The sequence below is a fragment of the Elephantulus edwardii genome, unplaced genomic scaffold (assembly GCF_000299155.1).
Source record: "Elephantulus edwardii isolate Elephantulus edwardi_28Jun2011 unplaced genomic scaffold, EleEdw1.0 scaffold00021, whole genome shotgun sequence".
In the NCBI taxonomy this organism is placed as follows: domain Eukaryota; kingdom Metazoa; phylum Chordata; class Mammalia; order Macroscelidea; family Macroscelididae; genus Elephantulus; species Elephantulus edwardii.
This window is the reverse complement of record NW_006399771.1, coordinates 17416771-17430872: the sequence shown is the minus strand read 5'-3', so window position 1 is coordinate 17430872 and position 14102 is coordinate 17416771. Positions and strand designations below refer to the sequence as shown.

Sequence of the window (14102 nt, the reverse complement as noted above, 5' to 3'; positions counted from 1 at the left end):
GAGTTCAACTCTTTTCTCTGAAATGACCTAATAACAGAGATGCTAGGGAAACTGCTGTAGATACATAGGAAAAATATTTAAAAGTGATTAACCATATTTTGCTGTTGTTTTCTCCAAGTATTTGAATAACTTGCTTCATCCAGAAAATAATTGTATCCTCAATAAAATTAGAGTTCTTTTCAGAACAAATCAGGCAGCTCTAGTTAATAACTTTATGATATGGATGGTATAAAGGGCATAATTCTCTAGGAGTCTCGTCCACAGATACATAATTTAATTTCACACTAAATGACCTGAAAATAGGAGCAAGACTATACAGATTAAGTGATTTACCTGTCACTAAAAAATGATGTGGAAAAATGAGGGAGTCTATTCTGGGCTCTATCCATAGAGAAGAACTTATAAGTAATGAGGAAGCAATTTGCACAATGTTAAAAACTCACGTGAATTTCACAACATACTGTCATGAAAAATGTGTGGAAACGCCTACTATTGTGTCTGACACATGGGAAGCCACCTAAAGGAATAATAATTAACTTTTAAATTATGCAAGTGGGAAAAGATGCATTTATGTGATTAATATTTTCAAATGCACTCTGTTAACTTTCATGAGTTAATAAGCTTTTAATTTTTTGTGTGTGCTATTGTGTTTGAATTTGTCAGTGATGTGCTTCTCCCTTTCACCAAAAAGGGCCTTTATATATCATTAAAATACAAATTTATATGCTCTTTCAGACTGGCAAATCCTTAGAGTCTTTTTTTTAAAATGCATTCAGTCTTCCTTTACCTTTCATGGGTCAATGAAAACATTTCAGGTAGTAATTTTTGAGTTTGCTGTATTTGTTCAAGACTTGGGAAAAACAGCAAATATGTTTTGCTCAAAAGGTGTTGGGAGGAAAAGAAATATTTGTCTGATGGCCATGAGTGGTTCAAGGTCATGTATGGATGTTATGATTTAAAAAAGCTCAAAGGAGGGAAGGAGATTACGGTTCTGAAGCATGAGAAACAGTGGATTCAACTGGAAGAATCCATTAATCTAAGATGACTATTGGATCACAAGAAGGGATTTAAAAAGAGATGAAGTAAAATATGTTGTGGAACTGAATGGCTAGACACATTAACAATATTCTTAAAGTTTATGTAAAGGAAAGACTCTGAAACTAATGCAATGTCATTATGTCAGTTTGCAAGTGAGTTAGATATAACTTGAAAATGTTCTCAGTGGGGAAGTGATCAAAAAAAAGGAATGGTAGTGATATATTCTAAGAACTTAAACCCGATGGCTTGTATCATCTCTACTTGCAAAAAAAGTCATATAAACATTTTTTTCTTTTTATTATTTCTCTTTTACTCTCCCTGGGGATCTAATTCTCTCTATTCAATATGATCGCATATACTAAATTCTCAGTTTAAGACTTCATCAGTTTTGTGTCTTTTGTCATTATTTGTTTTGGCCAAGTTTGACTGAAATCTCATCACTTCTGTTCCCCTGGAGTTTATTGATATTTCTTTATCAATCTTCAAACTTTTTCAACATTTTCCTTGATCTTTTGCATCTTGATAGATTATTTGGAAGTGAAAAGCGGTTTTCTTTGTAGTCATTTCTCAAATGCATTTTACTATATTCAAAAGGGAATTCTGATGGCCCTAGTGTTAAGGCATTAAGCTATCAACCAAAGGTATGTGGTACAAATCTGCAACATGGGCATTCTCCTCCCCTGTGATTTACTTCTTCTTAAAACCTACTGGTGGTGTGTCAGTTACTAGATTGGTTCCAATTCAACAGTTCTCAGCAAGAGCTAAGGAAGGAACATTGTGCTTAGAAAGGTCGGGGGAGGGGCCAGCAAAGAGGAACAACTTCAACTGGATGGGTTGACATGATGCTGCAATGGGCTCAAGTGGGTCCGAGATGAAGATGGAATAGACTAGGACAGGGTTCAACTCTGTGGTTCATAGAGTCTCTATGAGCCATGTTTAACTTAATGACACTTAACAAGAAGAAGAAGTGATAAGGAGTTGCACTGCCAACCCAAAGGCAAATGGTTCAAATCCACCAGCTGCTCCGAGGAGGAAGATGGACAGTCTTCTCTCATGCAGTTTACAGCTTCTGAAAACCTACTGGATGGTGACCTCCAGCTATGAGTTGTTTCTAATTCCATGACACATAAGAACAATTTATTTAAAGGGAGAATGATGAAAAAGAAAAAAGAAAAAAATAAAGGGAGAATGATAAGCAAGATTTCCAAAGGGATAATGGTCAAAGTCTAAAGGGTTTATAACAATCAGATTTAAAAGAATTTCTATAAAGATAAAAATTACTTGACTTGAATTGCTATACAAAATATGTGTTCTGTATGCATAAAAGCAAATTTTGATTGCACAAGAAGTTTTTAAGTTAATGGGAAGATATTTACAGTCTGACAATAGAATGGTTATTATTTTAGCAACCATGTAGGATAAGGAATGTTGTCATTTGTTGTGTACTACCGAGTAGGAACTGACCCGTAGGCCACAGCAGGGTTTAGGGATCTTATACATAGGGTTATTATGAGTCTCAAGCAATTAAACAGCACATAACAAGTCACAGAAGATATCAATGCATAATTTCAGAGAGACTGAAGAGCAGTATGCTCTTAGTTAGATAGTGAACTAACTCAGTCCCATAAGGACAAATGTTCTATATAATCATTATTAAAGAAATAGAAAGATTACTAGTAAACCATGTATGAGGCTCCAAGGGGGAGGGTAGGATCAAAGAGGTGAGGGTGGGCAGGGCAGGTAATCATAAAATCACACAATTTGATGGGTAGAGGGAGAGGTGGGTAAAGGAAACAGGAAAGATCAGGTGTAAAAAATATTGTATACAACCTTTATAAGCAAAGCAGTATAAAATAAAAAATTTATTTAAAAATTTCAACACAAAACAACTAGGAGATATCATCTCACCCCAAAAGAACAGCAAAATCTAACAGAACAGCAAACATAAAATGCTGGTGAGGTTGTGGAGAAACCGGAATCCTCATTCTCTATTGGGAGTAAAATGGTGCAACCACTATGGAAGGCTGTATGGTGCTTTCTCAGATGTTGCAAATAGAAATACCATTTGACCCAGCAATTCTACTACTGGGAATGTACTCTAAAGAAACCATAACTGCCACCCAGGCAGACATATGCACACCCATGTTTTTTGCATCTTTGTTCACAATAGCAAAGGGCTAGAAACAACACAAGTGCCCATCAACAAACAAATGGATAGAGAAGCTCGGGCATATTCACACAATGAAATACTATGCAGCATTGAAAAACAAGGAACTCATGAAATATTATGCAAAGTGGATGACCCTGGAAGGCATTATACTGAGTGAAATATCTCTGTCACAAAAGGACAAGTATTACATAGGGCCACTGACTGACATCAGGGTTGAGAGAAGATAGAAAAGGAGGGGAGGAATTATGTATATTACATTGAAACAGATGAGGGAGAGAACTGTTTAAAAGGGATACATGAATGGGTATTCTTGTCATTACAGAAGTCCGAAGTGAAGGCTGCATAGTGGAGTGAACTTGAGGGGAGGGATTGCATAACAATGAAAGAGTTTCCCTTTTTCTTTTCAAGGAGACGAGTGATTTGGGAGGGAGGGGATGGGCAGAAAGAAAAGGGTAACAATGAATAACTGGAACTTCCATTTAAATTAATAAATAAATTTAAAAAATATGTGAAAAGAAAAACAAACATAAAGCAATAACAAAAAATTCAATAAGACAATCTTGGAAATTTCCACAGATGCTATGATTGTTCTTGGTGTTTGCCTTTGAGATGAACGGACTCATAGCTGACCTTCCAATGGTTTTTTCAGAGGCAGTAAATTTCATGGGAGGAGAATGCCCATTCTTCTCCTTTGGAGCTGGTGGATTTGAACCATGTGCCTTTGGGATTGCAGCACATCTTGTTACCACTAGGCCACCAGAGCTCTGTAACTTTGTGATTATAAAAGTTAAATATACATTTGTTAAAAATCTGGTATGAATGAAAGGAAGAAAATTACCTCATTAAAGAGTCAGATATATTGGCTTGATTATTTATGTGGAAGTTTTCTGAGTGTGATTAAATACATACTGAATTGTCATCTTTTCTTTTTACTTAAGATCTCCTTTTCTTTCTCTTTTAATTTCTTCCTTTTATCTCCACTGTTTTCCTCCTTTTTCATATCCTTCCTTTTACTTAACTCATGCACTCTAATGTCCTCTTTTCTTATTCTTTCTCTTTTTACCTCCTGATTCCAGAGTGAATGAAATAAAAACCCCGTTTCAACTTCTCTCCTCCCATGTCTAGACCCACCAGCATCTACTACCATTGGTGCAAGAACCACTTCCAGGCCATAAAATTATTTAGTGGTATTTCTGACCCTAAATGATAGAGATTGACTCTAAGGCTAGCATTTGTATTACTGTTTGTTTTTATACCCACTGGATGTATTTTAGCTTTAATGCCTACTACTTTATTTGAAATCTAATTTCAGAGCATGCGAGTTTAATTTCCTTCTTGTTGATGTTGTTCTTAAGTGCCATTGAGTTGTGCATGACTCATAGTGACCTTGTGGGCAACAAATCAGAAAGAATGAAAACTAAAGCCTTGACCCATAAGCCTAATGAAAGAAAAGACCTTAAAGTGATTTAAACTCAAATGCATGGCTGTTCAATTGGAACTGACTCAGCTGATCCTCAGGAAGGTTTCTGAGGCTTTTACTCTCGCAGGAAGATAGTACCCATCTTTCTCCTACAGATCTGCTGATGGATTAGGAGCATCAAAGAGGTGCCCCTCTTGGGTTAGCAGGGCATCTCCCTACAGACCACACCACCAGAGCTCCCTTATAACACCACTGTTGTCACTGTTGTGTACCCTCCAGTCAGAACCCATTCATAGCTGGCCCTCCAGCGGTTTTCAGAGGAAGTAACTAGAACAGGAGGATATTGTCCATCCTTCTTCCACAGAGCAGCTGGTGGATTTGAATCATTCAGGCTATCAATGCAGCTTCTTGGTTCTTTGTTGGTTTTTTTTTTTTTTAATTAATTTTAATGAAAGTTTACAGAGACTTTGGATTTCCATTTATTCATTTTTGTACTTTTCTCCCTGTCCACTCCCTCCCCCCTCAGTTCACTCTTCTCCTTGAAAAGTAAAAGAAAAACTCTTTCATTGTTATGCAATCCCTTCCCCAAGTCCACTTCACTGTTCAGCCTTCATTCTGGACTCCTGTCATGACAATAGTACCCAATCAGATATCCCTTTTAAACAGTTCTCTTCCCTCATCTGCTTTAATGCAGTATACATCATTCATCCCCTCCTTCTTTGTCTTTCCTCAACCCCGATGTCAGTCCCGTCTTACAACAGTGGCCCTATGCAATATTTGTCCTTTTGTGACTGAGATAATTCTCGGTGCAACTTCTTGCCACTGATGTTTCTCTCTTATTTATCAGAGTCTAAATGTATATTTACTGTATAAGACAAGTTTATCTCAATGGTTCTACATATATTTAGAAATAATTGCTTAGATGGAAACATAATATAAATAATTTCCAATTTATCAAATTCATTTCAATAGCATTGAGAACTGTCCAATATTTCCAAATTACTCTCTCAAAAATTAAAAATTAGGCAGCATAATTATTGTTGGTACCATGTTTGGTTTCTTTCACACTTGTTTGGAGGAAGAGGAATTACATTTTTCAGATGAAAATTGTTACTTAGGATATCCCCTGCATCTTTTTTTTTTCACTGTACAAAAAAGAAATTTATAGTATGTAAATATTTTTTGTTTAGAGATTTTATATAAGTAATCATTGTGTTGTTGTTGATTGCCTTTGAGCCGAGCATAGTGACCCTTTGACAAAAGGCCTGAAGCTCCTCTACCACGATTGACATTTATCAAAGTTCAGAGAGTTTCCAGAAGCAAGTTGTTTAGGAAGTGGATGCCACTCCTGCTTCCAAACCTGTCACAGAATGTTGTTGGTTGAGTCTCCTGCGATGCATTAGGAAAGCAGTAAGTGCCTTGAATAGCAAATGTACTACCATATAAATTTGTATGCATTCACTGTTTTTCTAGGTGAGGATCCTGAAACAAGAAGAATGAGAACAGTTAAAAATATAGCAGATTTGAGGCAGAATTTAGAAGAGACAATGTCAAGTCTTCGTGGGACCCAGATAAGCCACAGGTTATTCTTAATTATGCACACTTTTGAGTCATTACATTGTTTGAAATGCAATTAATAGTTTAATGACTATAATTATAGAGAAGGAATTGTAGTTACACATTATTTTTGCACATAAACTTTACATGGCCATCAACTCAAATCATAAATATCTTACACTGAATCCTCAAAAATAAAATTTAAAAAAACACCACATTCCTAGAGTTTTAGGTCTAGTACTGTCTTTGTATTTTCACTGCTGTTGTTTTTTTCTATTCTTCTCATCTTTGGTGGAATTATTGTTCATTAAAACTGAGTTCAGTACTGCAACTAGCCGAGCAGCGTGCAATTTTTTAAAGTAAAATGGACTTTATTGTCTGCCCCAGAGAATCCGGAAAGGTTACAATTGAAAGGCCTCTCTGATAGAAGTGCTAGGAGACTTCCTAATATAATTGTTGCTAGCTTCAGAAAAGTTATGGGAGGGTCACAGAGGGTTAAAATGTAATGATTTGTTTAGAATGAAGAATAACATTTTGTTTTATCTGAAATGGACAATGGCCTGTCTTTTGAAAACCAAAACTACAACCGAAAACAGAAGAAAATGCCTGCCCCTTTTCCACATCTTGACATTTGAGGAGATGATTAGGATCTCAAAATAAACATTTCATTTGGCTTTCATGAAAATAACATGCTTCTTAGAACTGACTCTCAATCCCCCCCCTTCCTGTCTTTATGCGTGCTTGGTCTGTGCCCTCTGGTAAAGCCCAGTAGAGTAATTTCTCCATTTTATCTGACAGCACTCTGGAAACGACATTTGACAGCACGGTGACAACAGAGGTGAATGGAAGGACCATACCCAGCTTGACAAGCCGACCCACTCCCATGACCTGGAGGCTGGGCCAGGCTTGTCCTCGACTTCAGGCTGGAGATGCACCCTCTCTCGGTGCTGGCTACCCTCGCAGCGGGACCAGCCGTTTCATCCACACAGATCCCTCAAGGTTCATGTATACGACGCCTCTTCGTCGAGCTGCTGTCTCTCGGCTGGGAAACATGTCCCAGATTGACATGAGTGAAAAAGCAAGCAGTGACCTGGATATATCTGCTGAAGTTGATGTGGGTGGATATATGAGCGATGGCGATATCCTTGGGAAAAGTCTCAGGGCTGATGACATCAATAGTGGGTGAGTGGCCCTGGTCTCCTACCAGCATCATATAAAGCAGCAGATGGTCGACTGGATGTACTAGTTACACTAGAAGAACATGTAGGCTGGTTCACTAAATTATTAGGAAATGTGAGAAATCTGAAGTTTTATGTGTTATTTCAGACCTCTTCTGTTCATTCATCAGAGTAGAAGATCCAATGTTTCTATTAATTATTTTGTTTGTATACTGCTGAAATTTTCTATTGTTAGTTATATACTAGGCCTGTGGTTTTAGTCTGGTTTTTTTCTTTTGGAGTGTTTTTCACGAGACTTATAAATAACAGATTTTTGTAGTGCAGGGTGTGGGAAGAAGACAGAAGGAGTTTCTGTGCTGCTTGAGTTTTCTCATTTGGCCCCTCAGAGCTGCCTGGAGCTGCTTTGAGGAACAGATATTGTCGAACATTTTTTCAACTCTATACCTCCAATTAAACTTCAAGAGAAAAAATATTTTAGAGTTAAATGGGTTTTGGGTTTTTTTATCATTTTTTTAGTTAATTTTAATGAAAATTTACAAATACTTTGGATTTTCATTCATTCATTATTGCGCTTTTCTCCCTGCTCCTCTCCCCCTCAGTACACTCTCCTCTTTGAGAAGTAAAAGAAAAATTCTTCCATTGTTTTACAATCCCTCCCCCCAGGTCCACTCCACTAAGCAGGCTTTGTTCGGGACTCCTGTCATGACAATAATACCCAATCACATATCCCTTTTAAACAGTTTCCTCCCTCATCTGTTTCAATGCAGTATACATTATTTAACCTGTCTTTCTGAGTCTTCCCCCAACCTCGATGTCAGTCCTGTTTTACAACAGTGGCATCATGTAGTATTTGTCCTTTTGTGACTGAGATACTTCACTAAGCATAATGTCCTCCAGGGTCACCCATTTTGAATAATATTGCATGAGTTCCTTGTTTTTCAATGCAGCATAGTACTCCATTGTGTGAATATACCACAGCTTCTCTATCCGTTCACTTAAGTTGTTTCCTAGAAAAAAAAAAGTTGTTTCCTAGAGTTAAATGTTTTAATCTATTATTCTTCTTAAGTGGTATAAGACATGTGAAAAAAAAAAAACAAAACCCACCAAACAGTACACCTTTTTTCTCCTCTTTCCGTTGTTGTTTTTGTTGATTTCCTTCGAGTTGAGCACAACTCATAGCAACCCCATGAAGCCCCTCTACAACTATAGACATTTATCAAAGTTCATAGAGTTTTGGGAGGCATGTTACTTAGGAAATGGATGTCACTTCTGCTTCCAAATCCATCATAGTATGTTGTTGTTGGTGGTGGTGGTGGTGTTGGTGTTGTTGTTGTTGTTAAGTGCCGTCGAGTCACAGGCGACTCATAGCAACCCTATGAAGGAGAGTCCTCGATGCTTGGGTGTCTTTCATCCTTTCTCCAGGTCCATAGGGTTTCCAGAAGCAAGATATGGAAATGGATGCCAGTCCTCATTCCCATAGTATATTACACATCCCAAAAATCTCATGATTAGAGTATGTTAGTGATTTGGATTATTGTGTCAAATCAGAGAATGAATCTGAATGGAGGCAATGAGATATTGTATTAAAACTACTATGGCAGTAGTTGCAACTCTCATTTCTCACACATCTTGTTACTACATTCCTTGTAAGGGCTTTGAAGACACTTTTTTTATGTAACTACCCAACCCCTAATAACTCATATGAAGTGATTATTTTTATTTCTGTCAAATAAATAGAGCCTGACTGATTGCAATTACATAATTCTAAGAAAATGGGAAAATCAATAAGACAAAGCCACACTTTTTCTTATAAACTTAAGAGTTGCCTAACTTTATATCAACTTTTGTAACATTTGAAAACTCATTTAAATCAACTTTATCATTTTTAAGTTAATGTAATCCTTTAAATACTCTCTGTCCTTATGGACCAGTGTGAAAAGATAATTCTTCTATATGGGTTGTCCTTCCTATTCTAATTCATAAAAAAACTTGATTTTGATTGGTGATTTTGTGACCAGATGTTGGAATGCTCAAAATAGCTTTTGAAGAGATCTACTGTCCTGCCCTGATATTCTAAAATCTAACAGTGAATTAAAGTTAACTAGCCTTATAGAGACGGATGGATCCCAGCATATCAGAGATCCTAAAGGCAGCACAGGATAGAGAGAAGTTCAGATTTGTGGTTCATAGAGTCATATGTGGTATAGTTAACTTGACAATAACTAACAACTGGGTAAAAGGAAATTTTATTTTAATAGTCTAAGCCTTAAGTTAGGGAGCTCTGGTGGTCTAATGGCAAGGAGCTGCACTGCAATCCTGAAGGCACATGGTTCGAGGCCACCACAACTCAAAGGCATCAACAGTTCTGGCTTCCTTAGTCATTGTACAACTCTCTAATGTATAGCAAGTAATTGCAAAGACCATGGCCTGAATCAGGTGCACCTCAGTCTCTAGACTGACAGGGATTCCTGACAGCAGATTTTCCCAGTGCAATTAATCTTTTGATTTCCTGATCGCTGGTGCCAAGAATATTGACTGTAGAGCCAAGCAAACTGAAATTGTTAACAAACTCAGTCTCCTCTTCCTTTATCATGTTGCTGCCAATTGGACCAGTGGTGAGGATATTTGTTTTCTTGATATTGAGCTTCGATCCATTTTGAAAACTACAGTGCTTGCATGCAGTTCAAATCTCCCAGACACTACACTACAGAAGGAGAGACAGTCTCCTCCTGTGCCAATCAGATCTGATGAGATGGTTGTTGTTGTTATGTCTGTCGAGTTGCTTGTGACTCATAGCAACCCTATGTGCAAAAGCCCTAAATCCTGCTCTACCCTGTGCCAACCTCATTGTCTCTGACACACTTACTCTCATCATCCTAATCACTGAATTGATCCATCTCATTGAGGATCTTCCTCTCCTACTCTGTCCCTCCACTCTCCCAAACATGTTGTTTGGGAGAACAAACATTACCTCCCCAAGAACTGGTCCCTCCTTGCAACATACCCAAAGTATGTCAGACAAAGTGTCAGAATTCTTGCCTCCAAGGAGCAGCCCAACTTCAACTTCACCATGATAAACCTGTTTGTTCTCCTAGCAGTCCCTAGTATATTCAGCATTCTTCCCCAGCATCACAGCTCAAAGGTATAAATTCTCTTTCTATCACCCCTACTCACTGTCCAGCTCTCTGATGCATAACACACAGTTGCGAAGACTATAGTCCAGATCAGGCACACCTAGTCTCCAGCCTGACGCCGTTGCTTTTCTGTACTCTATAGAGGTCTGTGATAGCTGATGGTACACACACACACACACACACACACACAAACACACACACACGCACACATATCAAAAAACCAAAAAGCAGCAAACAAAAAAAAAGAAAGAAAACTACAGTGCTTGACCTTCTGCAGCAAACACTTAAGGTCCTTCTCAGTTTCAGCAAGCAAGGTTATGTTGTTTGCATAATGGAGGTGGTTGATGAGTCTTTCTCCAACCTTGATACCACAGTCCTCTTCATAAAGCCTAGCCACCAGAGTGATCCATTCTGTATATAGCTTGAAAAAGTATGGAGACAAGATTTATCCCTGACACAGTCCTTTCCTGATTTTGAACCATGCAGTGTTCCTTGCTTTCTTCTGAGGATTGCTTCCTGGTCCAAGTATAGGTTTTGCATGAGCACAATCAAGTGTTCTGTGATTCCCATTCTTCTCAAAGGTTACCTACAATTTGTTGTAATCCACAAAGTCAAGTGCCTTTGCATATTCAGTAAAACAGAGGTAGATATTCCTCTGGTACTCTTTCCTTTTGGCCATATCCATCTGATGGATATTGAGGGTTTTTCTCATCCAAACTTCCTTTTTTGTTATCTGTAATAAGTGTAGTCTGTCTTAATCTGAGAACTGTACTAAAATCTGTTTACCATGAGTAATCTTGTGGCATTTGGCACACTAGTGGCATAGCTTTTAATATCACAGCAACCCACAGATTATCCCAGTACAGCAAACTGACAGACAAGTGCTGTACTAATGATATCAGTATAAGGACTAAGGTGCATCTGATTTAGGCCATTGTCTTTCTCATGACTTGTTTTACATCTGAGAGTTGGACAATGAATAAGGATGACAGGAGAAATGATGCCTTTGAGCTGTGGAGTTGGAGAACAGTACTAAATATCCTGTGGACTGCCAAAAAGAATAAACAAAAATGTCTTGAGAAAGTGCAGCCAGACTGTTCCTCGGAGGCAAAGATTATAAAGCTCTGTCTCACATACTTTGGATATTGCTAGAAGAAGCTGTTCCTTGGGGAGCACATGATGTTTAGAAAGGCAGAATGTCAGTGAAGCAGTGGAAGACACTCATTGCAGGTGGATTGACAGTGACTGCTACAATGGACTCTACTGTATCAGGAAGTTTGAGGATGCACAGGATAAGACAGGGTTTAGATCTCTTGTTCATAGGATTGCTTTAGGTCTTACTCTACGTAACTACACCTAACAATTATAGCATAAATAGGATATAATTGCAAAATCTTTGGAAAATCAGGAATGAAGGAAATAATATGAACAATTATACTTTTCGTTGTTGAGTACCATCCAGTCAGAAACAACCCAGAGCTGGCCCTCCAGCAGGTTTTCAGAAGCTGTTAATCATATGGGAAAATTTTACCCATCCTTCTGCAGAGCAGCTAGTGGGTTACAGCTGTGTGCCTTTGAGTTTGCGGTGTAATTTTTTACCACTAGGTTACCAGAGTTCAAAGGTTCACTAACTTTACCAACACCATCAGTATCATTACATGCATTATAATTTATACTAAAATTCTATAGGGAGCTCTGGTGGCATAGTGGTAAAGAGTTACACTGATAACCCAAAGACACATAGTTCGAATCCACCTCATGTGATGTACTGTCCCTGAAGACCAACTTAGTTTTGAGTCAAATCGGATTTTCTGAAATATAGCAACTGTTTTGTCATTATTGTTTTTACTTATTCATTGAGAGTGTGAGAGAAGTCACTGTTTATACAGTGTGATTTACAGTGCCCGGAAGTTAATACCCCATTCAGTAAGGATGATTGTGAAATAGGATACAAGGTTGTATCTAGGATGCAAGGCCTCTCTTCTCCCTCTCCTCTCATTTTTTTCCCCCCCACTTCACTATATCCTCTTTATCTCTGATTGCCTTTTCTTTCTCTGTATATTTAAATGTGTGCATATATGCATATTAATTTTATATTCACTATTCAAAGATATGTGCTTGAAGATTTAATTACATATGTACATACCAGGTGCACACACATACACACAGTCACATGCACAAGATTGATATTCAGAGGTACTTGAATTCAAGAAACCTTTACAATTTAATGTGTGATATCAAAAGGTTTATAAATATAAAAATTAATTTAAAAGTTCAAATACAGGAAAAATGCTATGCAAATTCCAGCATAAGATAGAAAAAGATTGAATCAGAGAAAGAAATCTTTGATTTCTTTGAAATCTTATGCTTTGATTTAAATAAGTATAAGAGAAGAAATATTGATTTTGAACAGATAAAATTTGTAATCAAATAATAATATGGAAGGTGGAAGTCATTCAGTAAATATAATTCTCAGGAGCACAATAGATGAATTTAATCTTTCCCCTTAAAGATAAAAGACATAGGATTGTGACTGGCCTCAATATCATTGTCCTAAGAAGTTTAAACTGTTTACACTAAACAATTTGATAAGTATCTAAAATTCACATAGAAAAATATGGTGGTAGTTCAAGTTTTAAGAGACCATTTTCAAAGAAGCATTCAAAATGGATTGAGGGTTGATACTCAGTTATAAACTTCAGGCATTACTGTTGTAAGCATCCTAGCCCAAGCTCATAACACTAGGATTGAAGGCATGGCATTTCTGGAGATGGAAGGAGGGAGAAAAATTGCTGTGGGAGGCACTGCAAAGGAAAAATTCACAGGAACCATGATGGACTGCTCATGAATATATAAAGGAACTCAAAGTTTTCAGACAAAGGGCGTGGATTCTAAAAGCAGGAGATGGTAAAATAACGATACCATGAGGAACATAAGAAGAGAAAGATGATTTGTTTGGTAAAAGGCAGATATACGTCATGAGTGTGTGTTAGAAAGAGCTGGAGAGAGTGAAATATAAAGGCTGGTTGATGAAAAAGCAAAAATAGTGTCCACAGTAGAAGTATAATGTGGAGTGTCATCTTATACAGGAGAAAGCTGGAATAATGAGAAGCATAAAGCCTCTGGTGGGAAGAACATAGAGATATAGAACATATAAGGGAAAGTATTGTTGTTGTTATGTGCTGTCGAGTCACTTGCGACTCATAGCGACCCTATGTACAACAGCTCTAAACTCTGCTCTGTCCTGTGCCAATCTCATTGTCTCCGACACACTCATCCCGATTGTCCCAGTCACCGAATCAATCCACCTCATAGAGGGTCTTCCCCTCCTGCACTGTCCCTCCACCCTCCTAAGCATGATGTCCCTCTCCAAGGACCTGTCCATCCTTACAACATGACCAAAGTATATCAGACGAAGCCTCAGAATCCTTGCCTCCAAGGAGCAGCAAGCTTTAACCCTCTCCAGGATGAATCTGTTTGTTTTCTTAGCAGTCCATGGTACCCTCAACATTCTTCTCCAACACCAAAGCTCAAAAGTGAAAACAGAAATGCAGAACTCAACATGACTACCTTGTACTTCTAGATCACATTAGTTTTCTTCCACG

General features: G+C 37.8%; 1 protein-coding gene across 3 annotated transcripts in view; it reads left to right on the top strand.

Moving 5' to 3' along the window:
* Window positions 1–14102, top strand: part of NAV3 (neuron navigator 3) — a 540923-nt gene that overhangs the window by 269925 nt on the left and 256896 nt on the right. For all 3 annotated transcript variants that reach the window (XM_006882551.1, XM_006882553.1, XM_006882552.1), the window contains exons 10-11: window positions 6102–6210; window positions 6984–7367. In XM_006882551.1, the coding sequence (XP_006882613.1) occupies window positions 6102–6210; window positions 6984–7367 (493 nt within the window). The remainder of the gene's footprint in view (window positions 1–6101; window positions 6211–6983; window positions 7368–14102) is intronic.